Source organism: Chiloscyllium plagiosum, chromosome 4 (genome assembly GCF_004010195.1).
Source record: "Chiloscyllium plagiosum isolate BGI_BamShark_2017 chromosome 4, ASM401019v2, whole genome shotgun sequence".
In the NCBI taxonomy this organism is placed as follows: Eukaryota; Metazoa; Chordata; class Chondrichthyes; order Orectolobiformes; family Hemiscylliidae; genus Chiloscyllium; species Chiloscyllium plagiosum.
The window spans coordinates 29063061-29083175 of record NC_057713.1 but is presented as its reverse complement, the minus strand read 5'-3'; the positions used below and the strand labels follow the sequence as shown (position 1 = coordinate 29083175).

The following is a 20115-nucleotide window of genomic DNA, read 5'->3' as shown; positions in this document are numbered from 1 at the left end:
TCACCATCCCTCCAGACCTTCCCCTCACTGAGGACAAACAATCAGTCCTCAGCAAAGGACTCACCTTCATCCCCCTCCGTCCACGCAATGAATTTAATACACGCTGTGACGTCGAACACTTCCTCAGAGCTTACTTTCACAATCAGGACTCCCACCCACCTTCAAAGGACCCCTTCACTCTCCTCCAACACACTCCATCCACATGGACATCCCATGGTGGCCTATTACCTGCCTTCGACCTCTTCATTTCCAACTGCTGTCGGGACATTAACCGCCTCAACCTGTCTACCCCCCCTCCAACCTCTCACCCTCAACGTGCAGCCCTCCAATCCCTCTGCTCCAATTCCAGCCTCACCATCAAGCCAGCAGATAAAGGGGGCACAGTGGTAGTCTGGCGCACTGACCTCTACACTGCTGAAGCCAAACGCCAACTCAAGGACATCTCTTCCTACCACCCCCTCAACCATGACCCCACCCCCCATCACCAAACCCCATCACCAAACCATCCTCCCAGACCATACAGAACCTCATCACCTCAGGAGGAGATCTCCCACCCACAGCTTCCAACCTCAGTCCCGGAACCCCGCACTGCCCGGTTCTACCTCCATCCCAAGATCCACAAGCCTGACCACCCTGGGGGCATGCTCCTGCCCCACTAAACTCTCTCTCTACCTACCTCGACACTGTCCTATCCCCTAGTTCAGGAACTCCCCACATATATTCGAGACACCAGCCACACCCTCCACCTCCAAGACTTCCATTTCCCCGGCCCCCAACACCTCATCTTCACCATGGATATCCAGTCCCTCTACACCTCCATCCGCCATGACCAGGGCCTCCAAGCCCTCAGTTTTTTCCTCTCCCGACATCTCCAACAGTACCCTTCCACCGACAGTCATTCGTTTGGCCGAACTGGTCCTCGCCCTTCATTTCTCCTTTGAATCCTCCCGACCGAAGGGGTAGTCATGGGCACACGTATGGGCCCCAGCTATGCTGGTCTCTTTGGCTACGTAGAATAGTAGATCTTCTGTAATTACACCAGCACCACTCCCCTCTTCCTCCACTACATTGATGCCACCTCGTGCTCCTGTGAGGAGGTTGAGCAATTCACCAACTTCAACACATTCCACCCTGACCTTAAAATTTACCTGGTCCGTTTGACACCTCCCTCCCCTTCCTGGACCTCTCCAATGACGACCGACTTGACACTGACATTTTTTAATTTTTTTTTTTAAAAAACAAACCCACCGACTCCCACAGCTACCTGGATTATACCTCTTCCCACCCTACCTCCTGCAAAAATGCCATCCAGTATTCCCAATTCCTCCGCCATATCTGCTAAGAGGACCCGTTCCACCACAGAACACACCAGATGGCCTCCTCCTTTGGAGACTGCAATTTCCATTCTCACGTGGTTAAAGGTGCCCTCCAACGCATCTCATCCACATCTTGCACCTCCGCCCTCAGACCCCATCCCTCCAACCGTAACAAGGACAGAATGCCTCTGCTGCTCACCTTCCATCCTACCAACCTTCACAAACCAAATCATCCGCCGACATTTCCACCACCTCCAAAAAGATCCCACCACCAGGGATATATTTCCCTCCCCACCCCTTTCCACCTTCGGCAAAGACCATTCCCTCCGTGACTACCTGGTCAGGTCCACGCCCCCCCCCCCCTACAACCCACCCTCCCATTCTGGCACCTTCCCCTGCCACTGCAGGAACTGCAAAACCTGCACCCACACCTCCTCCCTCACCTCCATCAAAGGCCATAAAGGAGCCTTCCACATCCAAAGTTTTACCTGCACATCCACTAATACCATTATTGTATCCGTTGCTCCCGATGCAGTCTCCTCTACATTGGGCAGACTGGACGCCTCCAAGCAGAGTGCTTTAGGGAACATCTCCGGGACACCTGCACCAATCAACCACACTGCCCTGTGGCCCAACATTTCAACTCCCCCTCCCACACTGCCAAAGACATGGAGGTCCTGGGCCTCCTTCACCACCACTCCCTCACCAAACTCATCTTCCGCCTCGGAACACTTCAACCCCAGGGCATCAATGTGGACTTCAACAGTTTCCTCATTTCCCCTTCCCCCACCTCACCCTAGTTCCAAACTTCCAGCTCAGCACTGTCCCCATGACTTGTCTTACCTGCTTATCTTTTCCACCTATCCACTCCACCCTCTTCTCCCACCCCCTGACCTATCACTTTCATCCCCTCCCCCATTGTACTCTGCTATTCTATCCCCACCCCCACCCTCCTCTAGCTTATCTCTCCACACTTCAGGCTCTCTGCCTTTATTCCTGATGAAGGACTTTTGCCTGAAACGTCAATTTTATTGCTCCTTAGATGCTGCCTGAACTGCTGTGCTCTTCCAGCACCACTAATCCAGAACACATAGTTGCAAGTCAGGACAAGAGGAAGAAGAATGGAACTTCAGAGGAAAAAAAGTGCTATAGAAAAATCTGATGGAGCTGCATTATAACAAGCCCCAGGGTTCTGACAAACTTCACCTTAGGGTTTTAGAAGGGTAGCCAATGAGGTAGATGTGCAAGTGCTAATATTACAAAATTAGCAGATTCTGGAAGGGGTCCAACTGAATGGGAACAATAAACCCTCTTTTCATAAATGGCAGGAAAGATGAAAACTATAGGCCAGTTGAGCTTGACCTTGATGCAAAGTTGTTAGATTGGTCATTTAAAAAAACTTCAAAAATACAAAAATCAATTGAAGAATCAATGTGCATTTATTAAAGTCTATTTAACCATTTTATTAATATTCTTTGATAAAGTAACTGTCTTGCTTTCTAAGTGAAATTTGGAAATGTAGCACATGGTTATTGGGCAAAGTAGGAACCACAGTACAGGGGTAGCACACCTAATAAAACTGCAATATAGGAAAAAACAACAATGTCAGCAATAAACGTTGAGGATGACATTACACTATTAAAGCTTTCTCATGCAAATTCAGTCTGCCAGTTGCATTCCTCAAGACTCAGCCAGATTAGGATCAGTACTGGTACTAGTAAATCATTTCAAATTCAAGATCCTCACTCAGTATGCATTCTGTGCCCTTGCTTGACCACATCAAAAAAGGTAGTTCCTCAACACGATTTGGTCAAAACAAAAAATCAAAAACAAGAGAGGAACTTTAAAGAGGTGATATTCAACTACTAGTTTTCTCTGGAAAAAGAACAATCATGAGATTGGATGGAGTCCAACAATGTAGCATAAATCATATTTATGGCATGAATAGAAGATACTGAACTCACCTTTCCAAACAGATGAGAGATCACAATGTCTGTCAAGTTTGATGTCCAACCAGTAATCTAGGAGAAAACAAAGAAAAACAGCTTAATCTTCATGATGCACAACACCTTTCATCATCTCCTCAGGCAATAAGTCAGTAGCAGGACGTTGCTTAGCAATGCTTAGATAGCAATAGACTTCAGGATAGAGACATACTGGTTAAATGGGTTTATATTGTTATCTTTAGATAAACTTATTTACTTCATACTAAAGTGTGTTTCATTGCTCTACTGTGCAGTAGCAAGTCAGTTTGTTCAATTGGTCTTTAATATTTATCTACCACGAGCCTCTATCCACACAATCATCCTATCCTTTCTTCATAGAAGGATCTAGCTTCTGCTTAGACGTATTCACAGTAATCACCTGATTAATTTTTAAAATTCAGTTAAAAGCTCATGCAAAATAAATTGAGATCTATTCATTAAAATCTGGAAATGTAGCAGGGCAATTTGAATCAGTTTTTGAACAGCATAAGTAAAAATAACCACAACTGTGACAATTCTGAGCATCACAATTTTAGGAAAAATACAAAGGGCTTGGGTAAAATAATTATGCCAAGGTTACAAACTTTGGTTATGGGGAGGATGGGGATTGTTCTTGGAGAAGGTTTGAGGAGATTTCAGAAAGGTGTTTAAAAATTAACATGGACTTTTATAGGGCAAAGCAGTTTCTACTCAAATGACATTGAATCAAAAACCAGATTTAAAAGGTAGAGATATACAAATCAACAAAGCACACATTAAGATGTTGTTTTTAAAAAAAAAGGATGCACTAAAGTGAAAATCATATAGCAATGCTAAGAAATAAATTCTAACCTGGGAAGCAAAAGTAGTGCAGAAGGATTGTGAAGGAGTATGGCAGTGGAAAGAATTGCATAGCTTTATTAACAAAAACACAACAAGCCTCCCAAGTCAGGCCATAAGCTAATAAAAAGTCAGGACCTGAGCTTCACAGTTAATACAGGTGCCCCAGAGATCAAGTTAATATGGGAAGACAGTAAGTAAATACCTTCATTTTAACTTCCATCCTTCCCAATTTCAGTCAGATGATGAAAGAAAGCCAGAAGCAATTATTTACTACAGGTTTTATTTTATCAGCAGACTTTTCACTTCAGTATTAGAAGTTTAATATTAGTAGGATTCAAAAAGGCACATTAGCCATATCCAAAAGCATGAACAGAGAATGATAAGCTATGAAAAGCAGTCAAAAGGTCAAATGACTGGAGCAGAAATTCACAAAAAGTCCAAACTTAAACATCTGTTGAGGTTTCAGTGTTTTTTTAAAAAACCATCAATAATTTTGGAAGCCAAAATTGTAACAAGGGAGAACCAAGTTCTGTTAAAAGCACCTGTGTTAGCAAAACGTTCTTACTAGGTCTACATGAATTCAAAGATTCTGTACCAAAATTAAATTTGAACTTATCCTATATAACGATGAGATACTGCAACTGGTGCAGAATCAGAGTGAAACAGGTCTTGCTACAGTGCTACTGGAAGTGGTTGAAGCAGCCTAACACTGCTTTTTCAAATGGAGATCACTGACCACCTATCATGGTAAAGAACACAGGAGCACCTCAGGATACACGGAGTTTATGAATGCAGACATCACAAGCCCAAAATGAAAGGATTTATTTAAATTCATCTTTTCGGTGGTCTTTTGTCGATTGTTAACACTTTCAACATCTTCAGCCTTACTATAAATTTTTACCATATTGTGCATTTTCAATTTGTTGCCATCTTTAACTTGGTTATCCTCTCCCTAGAATCCTTCCTCCTCACTGGGATTTTCTTTTGCTGTGAGCCATGAGCTATTTTACTAAAATGCCTACCATTGTTATTCAAATGGCCTTTGCTGCTAAACTACTTTTCCAGTCACTCAAGTTCATTGTGCCCTGACTCTAAAAATAACTTACCCTTACTTAAGCTTAGAATAAATTGTTTTTAGCCCAAGTTCCTCATCCTCAAACCTGATACTAAAAGTTATGCATGTTGTGGTCACTGTCTAGGGGATCACTTACTGATTATTTAAACTTGCCTCAATGCACAGTCACTAGATCGGACTAGATCCACTAACATTATTCTTGGAAATTTTCTCAATTTCAGAGTTCATCCTCATGACTACTCTGCCAGTCTGACTAAATCAGAAACTAAAAGATTAAAGTCTACCATGGTTAATATATTGTCTTTGTTCCACACCTATCTAGAATAACTGGCCAATGCTCGATCATGGCACACACCAATGGACTTTTTCATTTCAAATCATCTATTGTAAAACAAACAGAAGTCTTACCTTGGATCGCACTTACATTCAGGTGTACAGACATCAGCCATCTTTCTCCCTGGTTTTGTCATAGCTCATTCATGCATACTGTTCTCTGCAGGCTGATCACAGCTATGTATTTACCTCTAAAATATGGAGGATTACCCCTGAACCATATGTTGATAGGGCCTTTTTGTTTGTGCTTTGATGTTACTCTTTCCCCTTTGGGGCCCCATCATGTGGTGGTTGAGGTAAAGATAGTGGGCGGCACGGTGGCACAGTGGTTAGCACTGCTGCCTCGCAGCGCCAGAGACCCAGGTTCAATTCCCACCTCAGGCGACTGACTGCGTGGAGTTTGCACGTTCTCAGTGTGTCTGCGTGGGTTTCCTCCGGGTGCTCCGGTTTCCTCCCACTGTCCAAAGATGTGCGGGTCAGGTGAATTGGCCATGCTAAATTGCCCGTAGTGTTAGGTAAGGGTTAAATGTAGGGGGATGGGTGGGTTGCGCTTCGGCGGGGCGGTGTGGACTTGTTGGGCCAAAGGGCCTGTTTCCACACTAAGTAATCTAATCTAATATATGGTATCAAGAAGATCTTCAACAGATCAAGGGCAGTCAGGTGTGATACCAGCAGACAGAGAATGTAATGTCCAAAAACCCCAATTCAAACACCAAGAATCATAATTCAAGCTGGATGACATTTCAGAAATGGGACAAAACCTTTTTTGGAAAGTCCCTCATCTACCAGATATCTTAGGAAGCTACTAACCAATGACTGTTTAAAAATAATTTTTAAACTGTATAAACAATATGCAACTGCATGAAAAAACAGGGCTAACAAATAGGCCAAGCACAAGAATCTTACCCACAGTACTGATACCAATACAAATCAAAATAAATCTAATGAAAACTCTAGCCTCAAAATTGGGCATAATTCAACAAGTCAGACAAGTTCTGTCAAGCAGTTTGAATTTATTGTTGGATCACAGTAATCTTTATTAACAGACAGACACAGTCTTACACAAGGCATTACCTTAGTTGCTGCCCAGTCCATCCAACCTTCAGCACAGCAATTAATATTAATGAGACATAACCCCTCAACAAGATCAGGAAAGGTCAACTGAGAGAGAAAAAAAATTACAAATAAATTGAGTACACTTCACAAATGTATTACAAAAATTATAGACCTAATTTTTACCAAGGCTTTGGTATTAGGAGTCTTGAATTGTTCCAAGTCTGTGCTAGTCCTAAAGGCATTGCCTATGCTATCATAGCTGAGATACAGAAGACAACTCAAGTACATTTCATATTGTGACACTGGCCTGAGGCAGGTAGATGGCAAGGCTGGTGGATTAGGTGATCAAATTCTGAGACTTTGGCCCAGTTTTAATCTTGAATTGTCAGAACCAATAATGCTCATTCCTCCTCTTCACCCATTGCCCTCCCGAACCCCTTACCCCAGTATAACTAAACCAAGGTTTCATAATGAGGCTATTTGACAACTATAAACTAGTTTAGGTTCACATTCCTTCAAATGAATTCTTGGCTAAGCTTAAGAATAGTGAATGTACTTTGCTAAGATAGATGTTTTTTCCTTGTAAAAGGAGCGTTTTTCAACCAGTATTTATTTAGACAAGGTAGGTGGTGGGTTGAAGGTTTCTTCAAAAAAAAAACAAAAAGGGGCTTTCACTTCCTGGGGACTGATTGACAGCTTCACAGAAGGTAGTAAAAAGTAATACCTCAAAATAAAAAAGGGAATGTTAAATGCCTAGTGTATTTTTGATTCCTAACCATTTTGAGGTGAGCCATGAACAGTGTCCCATACCAAACTAATCAGATTTCCAAACTGGAGAATTTAAGAGTGTCCATCCATGCAATGCAGCCTGCAACAGGAACACTTATACAGACTTGTTACCTGCATCCTTAAGTTTAAAAATGACTAAGAAATAGGAATGGCAGGATTTCTGGAATAGTTTTTAAAGTGGCCTTTTTATTTGGCCCAACTCCACCAAAACATTTGTCTAAATTTACTCTTGCATGCATTTATAAAACGATAAGTACTGGTGGATGAGGCTCTCTGCTTAAAATCTAAGAGCCATGAAAACAAAAAAGTTACCTCCAGAGCATTTAAGTGAACAAATAAGGGAAGCACCACTTACAGCAAATTTAGTCAGAATATATGCACCAGCTCCAACTCCCATTCCAATAATGCTCTTCACACTGAAAGACAATCAGAATTTTAGCTGTCTACACCAGAACAGGAGAAATGACATGAACTTAATTTGGGAGGGAACTAAAAATAAGACCTCAAGCTGGTCTAAATGAAAAAATGAATTTTAAAAAGTGAAAAATATTTTTATTTTAGAAATTATGATTACTTAAATGAATGGTTTCTAAGGAAAATATACAGAAACCTTAATGCACTTCAGCCTTCAGAGTTTGAGCCATGAGAAATAAGTACATAATTCATTCCAAAAATAAAACTTTGACTAAAAATTAGGTTCTAATTTGTGCAACACTAACAAGTGATTGTGGGCTTTGGGGAGTTAGTGTGGAGGAAGAAGCAAAACGAAAAAGTCCAACTCCCAACTACTACGACAATCGCTGCTCAAGCGCACAGACTTCTAAGTGCTGAATGAGAGCAGGATAGAATTAAATGGGAATTTAACTTTCAGCAAAAGTTACTAGCTTTACACTAAGTGTGAAAGAATTGTGAAAGCAAAAAAAAAGTTACTGGAGCACTTGCAGCTTCTTATTTTGAAGGCAAGTCTGTTAGCTGCATTCTTGGCAATGCGTAGAAACAATGCCAACCTCAAGTATGACAGTTCAGGAGAACAGAATATTTAGCAAAGTCAAGCTGAGAATTACAGCACATTAAAAGGTTGCAATCTTTCCCAAATTGACTACTGATGCACATATGAAAATTGTATAATTTTAAAATCTTACCCAAAGTGCTTCAAAACTGATGGAATCATTTCAGACATTTGGTCCATTGATGGATACTGGTATCTACAAAAATCAGATGCAAAATAAAAAAAATTTTCTTCAAAGTGGTTTCAAACCTATACTGTTTGATCATCTGGTGTGTAATGGATTTAGCTTTACGGATTGGATTTTAAAAGATATATAAATGGAAATGCCAAACCTGAAAACTGATGTATAGCTGATGTAGATGCAAGTCAAAACAGGCTTAGGCTAATTACAAGTAAAAGAACCTGTGTTCTATTTAATAACAATAGGAAATAAAAATGGATAATCCATTGTTGAATTGCACTTGAGTCAGGATGTCTATTAGCAATAGTAAGAAGTTTAAATTATTTGAGGTTTGATGAGCATATTGGACTCCTGACATTGATTCTCACCACAGATGTTGTAGATCAGTTGGAGTTTCTTCAACGCACTAGTTTAAAATTATTCATCACTCCCAGCACAAAGCTAAAAAGACAAGGGCATTAACAAGGTACAGAATGAAGGTTTTAAAAAAAGGATTTGCATTCCCCTACAGAACATCCAAGAATGTAAAGTGATCATATGGGGGTTGGGGAAGAAGATAGAAAAAGGTTAGCAAATGCTTATTTGCGAAGTAAGCTGTCAGCTATGGATGAAAAGCTATACAGGGTCAGTGTTGGGAGAAGGGAGACACCAAAGATACAGCGATTCACATTTAAGATGAACAGCAAAACATTAGTACAAGAACTAAAATTATAACGAGAAGAAATTGGTGTGTGGAATTCTCAAAAACCCACCATTACTATAACACAGTTGAAGAGGAGATCAGGATAGATGGCCTTTAGAAAGGAATCTGCTGTCCTTTCAGTTTAAGCCTACATGCTGATCCACAGCAGCTGGATGACTTTTAGCTACCTTTTAGACAGATATGAAAGTGGTTTAAGAATATAAACGAGATGACATTACTCCAAACACCTAATTTAACAATACTATGGTATATTCATTATACAGGCTGCAAGTAGATCAAGATGGTTGTTCACCACGAACACCTCCAAAAAGCAGACTAAAATAGGGGTAAATGCACGGTTGCCAATGACAATAACGTCTGTTGTCAAAGTACAGGATTTAAATGGCCATCCTTACCCAGCTGGAAAAGTTGGAGCTCCCTCTTCCTGACCAGGTGCATTAATATGATAAACAGCAAAATGAAGTGTAATTTCCTGCATATCTTCAGAATTGAAGAGCGTGTTGAAGCAGGATTGGTCTATGGAGAGACAAGTTTAGTTATCTGTAGTAAAACGGTAACAAGCCACAAAAAAATGATTTACTATTAGTTATGGTGAACATAACTCTACAAAATGGGCTATATTTCTACTAAAGTTCAACTCATTGAACAAAAACCTGTATTTGACAGTCAACTCATGATATCCAAAAAGGGAAGTAACAATTTATCCTTTCCCCCAATCTTTATTTGCAGAAAAATTAAAATGTTTATTTTAAGCCAGATTTAGGAAACAAGCACAGATTCTACTTTTAACAGCTTTTCTAAAGATCCTAGTTATTCTTGTACTGGAAGTTGCAATATAGTTTAAGCTATCAGGCCCAAGCAGACAGAATGCCCAATGTTCAAGCATGCCATTAGCTTTTAGGCTTGGGGATTTTGGTTAAACCCAAGTCTGAAAGGCAAGAATTCTGACTATTTAAACAGGGTACACAATTAGGCACTTTGAAGTGAGGCTCAAAAACTGGTGTGCAGAAGTGGGTTCTGGTTTGTAAGCATCCAGACTGGGGCAATTGCAGGCTGTACTGTAGGGACAGTCTACACCTGAGTGGTGCTGGGACCACTGTTCCAAGCTGCAGGACCCTGGAAAAGGATCCTAAACCTTATAATGGGAACAGGTGACCAAATATGGAAAAGGTCTATACCATTTGATTATTTCACATGGTAAGAGAGAAAAATAGTTAATGGGCATGGGGGGAGGGGAAGAAGGTAGGGTCAGAACAGCAGGAAGGGGCACAAAAACAAAAAATTTAGAAACAGTCAAGTAAAGTAAGTAGTTAGATAAATATGGAGGAATAGCATGGCGAAATCAAGGATGACATCGGTGCAAAGGTTAGCGATAACCTTGGTTCACAACAGCAGAAATGTAGAATTGGTCTAGAGAGACTGAGAATTGGGGAAGTCGTCACTAATTTGCATCGGCTACAGGCCCAAAGTAGTCACAATGTGGGACAAAGTATCAAGAATAAATATTTGGGTGTTCCTGAAAAAGGGACAAGAATAATCATAGGCAGTAGCTTGAATGGAGGAGTTTACAGAATGCATGCAAGATAGTAGTACATTATGAAACTAAGAAACTGACTAGAAAGTAGGTTATATTTGACTTAGAATTGTGAAATACCCCTTTGGAACTAATGCATCCCCAGGTAGTACTGACTAGTGACTGAACTTTGTATTCAGTTTGAAAGAGAATCAGGTCCAAGACTAGCATTTAGAATCTAAATAAGAGCAATCATATTGACATGAAAGCTGAGCTCGCTGAAGTAAACTGGCATACCTAGGGGAGAGATCATTAGACAAACAGCAGTAGAAATTAGAGGGATATTTCAGAATACACAGAATAAGTGTATTCCTCTATGAAGAATTCAAAGAGAAGACTTATTATTCATTTTAATTACAGCAAGTATAAAATACAAAGAAAAAGCAATTATAGAAAGAGGAGCAACATCTCCTGATTGGTCAGACAACTAGAGAATTACAAAAAGAATTAGAAGATAACTCTGAATTTAAGGTTTAACAGGAAGACTTCTGCACATACACAGTATTTAAAAATAAAAATACCTAAGCAAAGTGAATATTGATCCATGATACAGAGGTAGTAGAGATAAAGAATAAAACAGGGGGAAATATACAAATAATTTGTTTGCATTCACGATAGAGGACACAAACATCATTCTTGTAACAGCTGTAAATCAGATGGTGGAAGGAACTGAGAAAGGAATCTAATATTACAGTCACAAGAGAAAGTGGTTCTAAGCAAACAAACAGCTATGGACTGACCATTCTGCAGGTCCAGATGTACTTCATCTACAGTATTGATACAAGTTATAGATGAATTTGAACTAGCTTTCTAGCATTTCCTATAATTAAAAAGTTTATTAGATTGAAAAAATATATAATCCCATTATTTAAATGAAAGCATCAGAAAACAGTATGTTTCCTTGCCATCTGTCATGGGGAATGTTTTACAATTCGATTATAACTGCACACTTTAAAAACAAGTTTAAAAAGGAGGTTCAGCACTTGTCAAAATGTGTTTAACCCATTATCAGCCCTTTGAAGGAGTAACATTCAAGGTGGATAAAGAAGAGCCTGCAGACAGACCATTCATGGATTGCCAGAATGCAACTGATGAGAACAAATACTATTACAAAAAGCAAAAGTTGATAGTGTAAGGTTGTCTGGCTGATGTATAAGTGGGCTCTTGTCTGATTGGCAAGATGAGAGAAATGGAATGAGGCCCATGCTGAGCCCTCAAGTTTGAGTTTACATCATTGCTTTAACTTCCTGTACCAAGTCAAAAAGGTAGTTATATTTGAGAATGATACCAAGATAGATAGAAAAGTATGTAGTGAAGACAAAGACATTGCAGACTCAGACTGATTAAAAGGGGTAATCAGAAATCTGCAGATAGAATATATAGGTGTGGGAAAGTGAAGTTGTTCCATGTTAAACTGAAATAAAGAAAAGCAAGTATTACTTAAATGACTGCAGGGGTGCAGAGCTATTTAGATATCCTGGTTGCACTTGTCTGAGTATGTAGATATGGCACATAAGTCAAGCAGCTAATGGGATGCTATACTTTATTATAAGAACTGAACACAAAGGATGTTTTGCTCCAGTTAGAACTCTGTGCACAAGGAGAGGGATTTTGTTTTGTCCAAGAAGGGTTAAAGCTTATGCATTGAGGTATTCAGTATTCTGAAAGTGGATGCAAGAGCATTCAGTAGTGATAAGTGAGCAGAAGGTGAAGTGCTCCCAGAGCATGAGTAGGAACCAGAGCAGGAAGGATTAATAGTTTAGGAGGATGAGGTGAGTGAGAGCTGTTGAGTGGACGTAACATAGTCAATGGAGAGCTGTAGTCCGTAATTCTTGACTAGATGTACACACACCAGAGTTAGATAGTGGGTGGTTGTCTGGCTTCCACCCCATCACCACCGCAAACAAGGTAGCACAGAAAAAATTTCTCCTTGTACAATACACACCATGGACGTTCTTATGCAGCTGAGCATCCCACTTCACTTAGGATACAAAGTCCCTGACTTGGACTATTAATGCCCAGGCTGGCTTGGTCTGATGGGAAGGTCTCCTTTGGTGGTCAGCAGGAAGAAAAAAAACAGCCCTTCTTACAACCACACCCTTCTAGCAGAAGCCTGTTCATAAAGTAGGGCGAGAACTTGGCTTTCCTCTAAACCGTGCATTCAGTTAAAGTGTAGCACTAGTGCAAGGGACAGTTCCTGGCTTGCAGCACTTGATGCGGTGGGCAGTTAAGCTTTGAATATGGCACCAGCAAGATGAATATTGGAAGATCCAGGTAGTGGCAAGCATTTCTACCTCTTCTGCCAAATAGATCCTGAGAAGGGCTCTCAAGAGTACTTTAGTATAATTAGTTAGATGTAGAGATGGTGACTACATGAGCAAAGATGCACGAAACTATAGCAGAGCAGGCACAAATTAATGTCACATAACAGAACTGGTTAACTGAAATTGGGAGCATTTTCTAGTTTAGTACAATTTGGAATAACCAAGATTTAAAAGTGAAATCCCAGGTGACCCAAAAAAGTCTGCAGCTACATTACACATTTAGATAACCAGTCAAAATCTATCCTGGAGACAGATTGAGAGAATAAAGTGATACCACAGAGGAGGACAACTGATCAGATTGATGAAGCTCACCTCTTCAATTTTAAAATCTAAACTGGGCTTACAAAATCTATTTGCTAAATAATTTGTAAATTCTAATCCATTTGTAAAACAGGCAAAAAACAAAAAAAAGGAGAAAAAAGTTTGCCTTGCTAGTACTGCCTTAGAAGCTGTTAACTATATCACGTGTGCGTTTTGGTCTGCATATCTTGAATGGATCATTCCTCAAACTAAGAAACAATAAACAATATCTGCAATATGTTCATGATTCATAAAAGTCAATATAGTGCAAAGTCTTGCTACACTGCTACTTACAATTCATCCCAATATCATGAAATGTGAGAATGACTGGCCGACTTCCTTTGGGTGTCCCACGGACAGCGACACGGATGGTACCAAGTGAAGTTTCAACATCATGCTCCTGTGGAAAAAGATAAGCATTAACAATTACATGTTTAAATATTTCAGTGATAATAATATATAGCATTAATTAAAACCAAATGTGCATTTCAACTTGTCCAAAAATTAAGCACTTATCAACAGGCCACTGCGCTGATAGTCAAATGAGTTAAAATGTTAGAGAGCAAAAAAAGGCCCATCCAGGGTAAAGCAATGCAATCACAACAAAACTGTTTACAGTAGTTCTGCATTTAATTTCAAAGCAGACCACTATCTAAAAAAGGTGTCCAGAGGGAGATATAGAACAAAAATATAGCACAGGAAAAAAAGCCCTTTGGCCCACCAAGCCCATGCTGACATGATGCCTTTCTAAACTAAAAACCTTACCTAATAAAATGAGAGGACCTTTAGAATTTTGGTCACCTGGTTCAATTATACACACTATTGACAGTGTTTAGAATTCAACCTAGAGAACATAGTTAAATCTTCAAAGACCTACCAAAGTAGAGGCAGCTGCAGACTACTCCATCTTGCTAGCTCATTCACCACATCTGTTATCATATTAAAGTGCAATAATACAGCTTAATCTCCTGACTGAAGTGTATACTAAACATTGGGTATGTACATGGGATGGCAAACATATGGTAGTGATTTACACAAACCTCAGTTGTCATATTTCAACATACGGATCAATATGGTCTGTTCTGATCTAACAGGATAGTTTTGTTTTGGTGCGATCCCCCGTTAAAGAAAATCATGTAGTAGAACTGCATTATAACCATTACAGGCAAGGATATTGTGTGTTCTACAAATAATGGTCTACATTCTGCAATCGTGTTATAACTAACTTACATTGAAGAAACATTATAACAGAATCAACTGTACAAGTGCTACCAGAGGGAAATAGCTTCCCAAGAGCAGTAATCCAATGTAAAGATCAGCAAGTGTTATTCTGCTCCCATCTGATGCTAAAATAGATTCTAGTTGAAATCCTATGTAGGCTTCCAAATATAACAGCTTTAAAAAGAATTTTATAATAAGACAGAATTTAAAATAGCTCAAATTGTCATTCTGGATTTTATGTTTAAGATAGGAGATTTCAAAGCCAGTGTTAAAACAGTGACAACTCAAATGGTTCCCATATAATGTTCTTTAATATGAAATTCATAAGCAAAGTATGGTAGAACTCCACTGTTTTTCTCTAATTATCCCTGGAGTCTTTTTTCCCCCTCATACTAATATTCAAAAGGGAAACCGATTTAGGAAGTTGCCAAGGAGTTGAGGGCTATAAAGGGAGCTGGCACACAGACCTGGGGCAGATCAGACATATTCTACAGAAAGGCACAAGTATCTTAGTCTTTCCATTTATGGAATTATAAAATCTTATGAACTAAAGCCAACTTCATGTAGACTACCTTAAGCCCTTTATAAAATCTACAGCTTGCTAAAAACACCTGATTACTGAAAAATCTCTTCAGCAAGTGTATTCACACATTCTAAACTTAGAGATCAAGTGTTAGACAATAAATGGTCTTTTACACCATGGATTGCTTTTTAAAAAGCAAAATTTGAAAATCCTCAATTTGCTAAATAACCAAAATACTGGAAAGAAAATTGACAGGTCAATGAGTGAGCACTGAATACATTATCTATAAACTAAATGCTAGGACCTCCACTACTTAAAAAAAAAATCACTGGACACAAGTTTGTAAAAAAAAAAAGGAGAATTCTATAATCTCCTAATTGCACAAAGAATCATGACACTAATATCAGGCTATAAGAGTTTAATACAGGAAAACAATGTGCATAATGACCCTCTAACAGAACTTGTCGCAATATACCCAGTGTGTATTCTGTAAATAAGAATAGGTAGAGTCAGGTGAAAATAACAGAAAAGAATGTTTATCTAGACAGAAGCAAAGTCTAAAGAAATGGCTGGCAAATTATTCTTATGAAACATTTTACACCATACTGCAAGTTGCCTTTATCGAGCCTAAAACTGCTAAATGGTTTGAGACTAAAATTCTAAATAACTGCAGATTTTCAACAGTTAAAATGTTTGCAGTTAGACACATTAATTCATGCAGTACAAAGTCTCTCTTCAATAGAGGCACAACAGAACCAGGAGAAAGATTTCACCACTTGCAGAACATCAAGCCCAATGTCTACTCCTGCAGACTTGGTCTGCAGCAGCAGTACTTGTCACAGGATTAACACCCGAGGGGGAAAGAACACCAACCCAAGATTGAGAAAATACCAAAAGAACAAAAAAGTGTGACAACATTCAAGGTGCAAGGTTAGAAAAGTTGCAGGACTTATGAAATAAATGCAGAGACTGACAAAGTGGAACTATCTAGTATTAACAGTTGTGTTGATGAACAATAATGGAGAGATGGGAATAGGTTGAAGAAATGCAATAATACCATTTATCTCAGCTTAAGTGCATTTGCACATGTCAGACATTTATAACATCCTCAGTTTTCATGTCAACATCTTAGTTCAAAGTTCCACTCCAGAGAATGGATGAGCACAAAAATCTTGTTGATTCTATAATGCAATACTGAGAGAGTGCTGCACTGACAGCTCTCCACCCAATGAGGTATTAAACCAATGCCCCTCCCCCCATCCCTTTTCTCTAGGGTGAATGTCAAAGGCTCATTGCATCACTTGGAGATTACAACATGTTGAGAAATGCAGTTGATGATATATTGGCTGACTTGCTACAAGTCACAGAACCTCTATCACTGCAGCAAGTATCTTTCGTAGGTGGTGTGTGTTGGGGTCATTAAAACACAATTACCCTGTATTTAGGAGGATGGGCTAAAATTAGACAGCTTTCGCAGAGATCAGTACAGACAGGAGATTTTAGCCTGCACTGCCTCTACAAATTACATAACTGATGAAGATGATGCCCTTCAGATGGACAGGGGTGTCAAATCACCTGTTACTTCATCCCCACCATGCCATTTCTATTCTATATTCATCCACACGAATGCCTCCAGTGAACCTACCTCTGAAGTTCAGTAATATTTCCCAAAATCTTTCTGTTCAACCTTTGCAGTAGCATGGAACATACTAAGTCAACAGGAATTTATATTGGTAAAAAAATAATTTTGGGTTTTCCCAAACTCAATCCAGTGATCCTCTCTTGTGAAGAGGGTAGGATTTGATTGAAAAGTCTTAGTCTAACAAAGACTATTGATATTCAGCATGAGCTCATGAGTAGCCACTAGAACAGAATACATTTAAAAAGGCAAAGCCTGTGGAGCCAGATCATCAAAAGGGAGGAAAGAAAGGGAAGTACTATTTAGTATAGTACTTTGATAGCAAAACCAAAAACATTTTGATCACCTCTATTTCAAAAAGACTTTCTAGTTTACAAATATGTAGAATGACAGTAAAGGCCAAACCAGAAAATTCCAAATCCTGAGTGACTCAGTTCTAAGCTTGCTGGACTGAAGTGATTGCGTCTTAGAACTTAAAATTGAAAAAAATTACCTGAGTTTCAAGTACTTGAAAGCTTCTGGCATTTGCCTGTTATAAAAGAGAAAAAAATGTAGAACTCAAATACCAGTGAATACCTTGATGTAATATGTAACCATGCAATTTAGATCCAATGGCTGTGGATCCAACTTGATTACGCTGCAATTGCTTCTGCATCTGACAGATTTTCCATGGTTTTGTTTTCTCCCATTCTTCAAATTATGACCTTGCTACTCATTTTTTAGCTTTCTATTCTGTTGCTGATGATTCAATTTTAAATGTTGCATCAACTTTCTTCAGATTACTTTCCTTCAGTGCACATAACCATTCATTGAGAGGCCCATGCCATGTCACTGTATTCTGACCACTTTAATGAATACAGAAATGAAAATATTATTTTGCCATTTTATCTTTAATGGCTACACTCATTTCATTTGAAAATGGTTCCTGAAACTAAACACTCCTCCACAATTTCAGGACAATAAATACAAAAAAAATTTACAAATCTTCAATTTGTTTCTTGGCTCTATAATTCTGGTCTTCAAGTGTTTTTCCTGAAATATTCCATTTCTTATCTTTAAGATGCTTCAATTTCAGCAAGGCATTTGAGAAGGTTCCCCATGATAGGCTCAAAGTTAGGAGGTATGGGATACAGGGAAATTTGGCTGTCTGGGTACAGAATTGGCTGGCTGAAAGATGACAGCTTGTGGTAGTGGATGGGAAGTACTCTGCCTGGAGGTCAGTGACCAGTTGTGTCCCACAGGGACCTGTTCTTGGGCCTCTGCTCTTTGTAGTTTTTAAAAAAAAGTGACTTGCACGAAGTGGAAGAGTGGGTTAGTTTCCCATGACAAAGGTCAGTGGTGTTGTCGATAGCGTTCAGGGCAGTTGCAGGCTACAACATGACACGGACAGGATGCACAGCCAGGCTGAGAAGTGGCAGATAGAGTTCAACCTGGAGAAATGCGAAGACATTCATTTTGGAAGGTTGAATTTGAATGCCAAATACATGGTTAAAGACAAGATTCTTGGCAGAGCGGTGAACAGTGGGATCTTCAAGCCCACATACATAAATCCCTCAAAGTTGGAGTGTTAAGGCAGCATATGGTGCTTTGGCTTTCATTAACAACGGACAGAGTTTAAGAGCTGCAAGGAATATTGTGTCCAGTTCTGGTCACTTCATCACAAAGGATGTAGATGCTTTTGAGGGGGTGCAGAGGAGATTTAACAGGATTGGAGGGCTTGTCTTAAGAGGGGTTGAGTGAGCTCAGGCTTTTCACACTGGAGAGAAGGAAGAGAAGGGACTTGAATGAGGTGTACAAGGTAATGAGAGGCATTGATAGAATAAACAGCCAGAGACTTTTCCTCAGGGCAGAAATGGCTGTTACAAGGGCCATAATTTTAAAAGGTGATTGGAGGAAGGTATAGGGAAAATGACAGAGGTAGGTTCTTTACACAGTGGTGGATGCGTGGAACACACTGCCAGCAGTGATATTAGAGAAGGAGACATTAGGGACATTTAAGCGATTGCTGGACAAGCACATGAACCTCAGTAAATTGAGGGATGTATAGGTTAGATTGATCTTATATTAGAAGACTACATCATAGTACAGGCCTATGTTCTAAAAAGTATTATCCAAATGAGATCTTCACTTCTACAATTTCAAGAGGTGAAATTACATTTCTTCTATCAAATATTTATTCCTGGGACAACTGTAGCTTATTCTTCCTTTCAGGTCTTAAAAACCCAAAGTTGGTTAGTACCTAACCATTACTCCTCAGTCATTAGTAATCTTCTCTTCAACTTGTGCTTTCTATTTCAGGAATGTGTTTCTTCATTAGGAGTTAGTTTTGTCATCAAATCCATCCACTGCCTTAAATGGCAAGCCACAAAGACTCACTCGCATATAAAGAGCAATGAAAGGTAACTGAGAAATGGCAAAGTCCATCCATTTTATGAAGTGTTCCTTTTGCCTTAGTCACGATCTTTAGTCCTCTAGTTTCACCTTTCCCCCACCACATGAAGTTATTTTGCACTGTTGTAGAGCAATTTATTCTGATATTAAGAATCAGTTAAGCACAAAGCTAATATTTTTAATTTACCAATTATATATGTAACACTTAAATTGTCAGCAATGTTGAAATGCTACCATACTGTAGAAAGAAATATACTCAGTTGGTCAAAAGTCAGTGATATTACTAGGGTTCCAGAGTTATGAATTTGAAACAGTAGGAAATAAAATAACTGCTGCCATTAACTCTAGCCATCAAAAAGGCCAAGAACTATGGAATACATGAACTATCCTAGCTAACAGATCCAGTAATTCAGATTTAAAAGGGTATAGGCTCCTTTTCCTGTGACCATTACAATACCACCCAACACAATGCTAATAGTTTATTTTAAAACTAAACCCAGTGAAAAGAACACTATGCTGAAGGCAAATAAAGTGGGGATTAAATGAAACATTTTAGGTCAAAGTGAAGGCAGGCAGAAGGCCACTTATGTCTATTATATTAAATGGATGGACAGTTAGACACCCTGGTCACTTGACTGCTGCCAAATCACCTACTTCCTGCCAGTTTAAGTTCAGCTTCTAGATAAAATGGCAAAAGCTACAGGCCAAAATGATAGCAATGTCTTCTTTGAGCATACAGTTAGAGGGAAAAAACAATGCATCCTTTCAAAACTCCTAAGCAATGTTGATTTGCAATTTATAAAAGATGTTATTTAAGCCACTTCAAACACGGAGGACCAGTCTGCCAATCTCTCTGGAGTGAAAGCATGTCAGTC

The 20115-nt window shown here is 39.3% G+C and overlaps 1 protein-coding gene across 3 annotated transcripts in view; it reads right to left on the bottom strand.

Moving 5' to 3' along the window:
- LOC122548912 (protein NDRG1-like) overlaps positions 1-20115 on the bottom strand; it is a 68809-nt gene that overhangs the window by 25027 nt on the left and 23667 nt on the right. For 2 of the 3 annotated variants that reach the window (XM_043687877.1, XM_043687878.1), the window contains exons 3-9: positions 17343-17378; positions 13761-13866; positions 9665-9785; positions 8519-8581; positions 7732-7792; positions 6606-6692; positions 3281-3337 (exon numbers count right to left, since the gene is read on the bottom strand). In XM_043687877.1, coding sequence (XP_043543812.1) covers positions 3281-3337; positions 6606-6692; positions 7732-7792; positions 8519-8581; positions 9665-9785; positions 13761-13866; positions 17343-17378 — 531 coding nt within the window. The remainder of the gene's footprint in view (positions 1-3280; positions 3338-6605; positions 6693-7731; positions 7793-8518; positions 8582-9664; positions 9786-13760; positions 13867-17342; positions 17379-20115) is intronic. The other variant, XM_043687879.1, reaches the window with a different exon arrangement.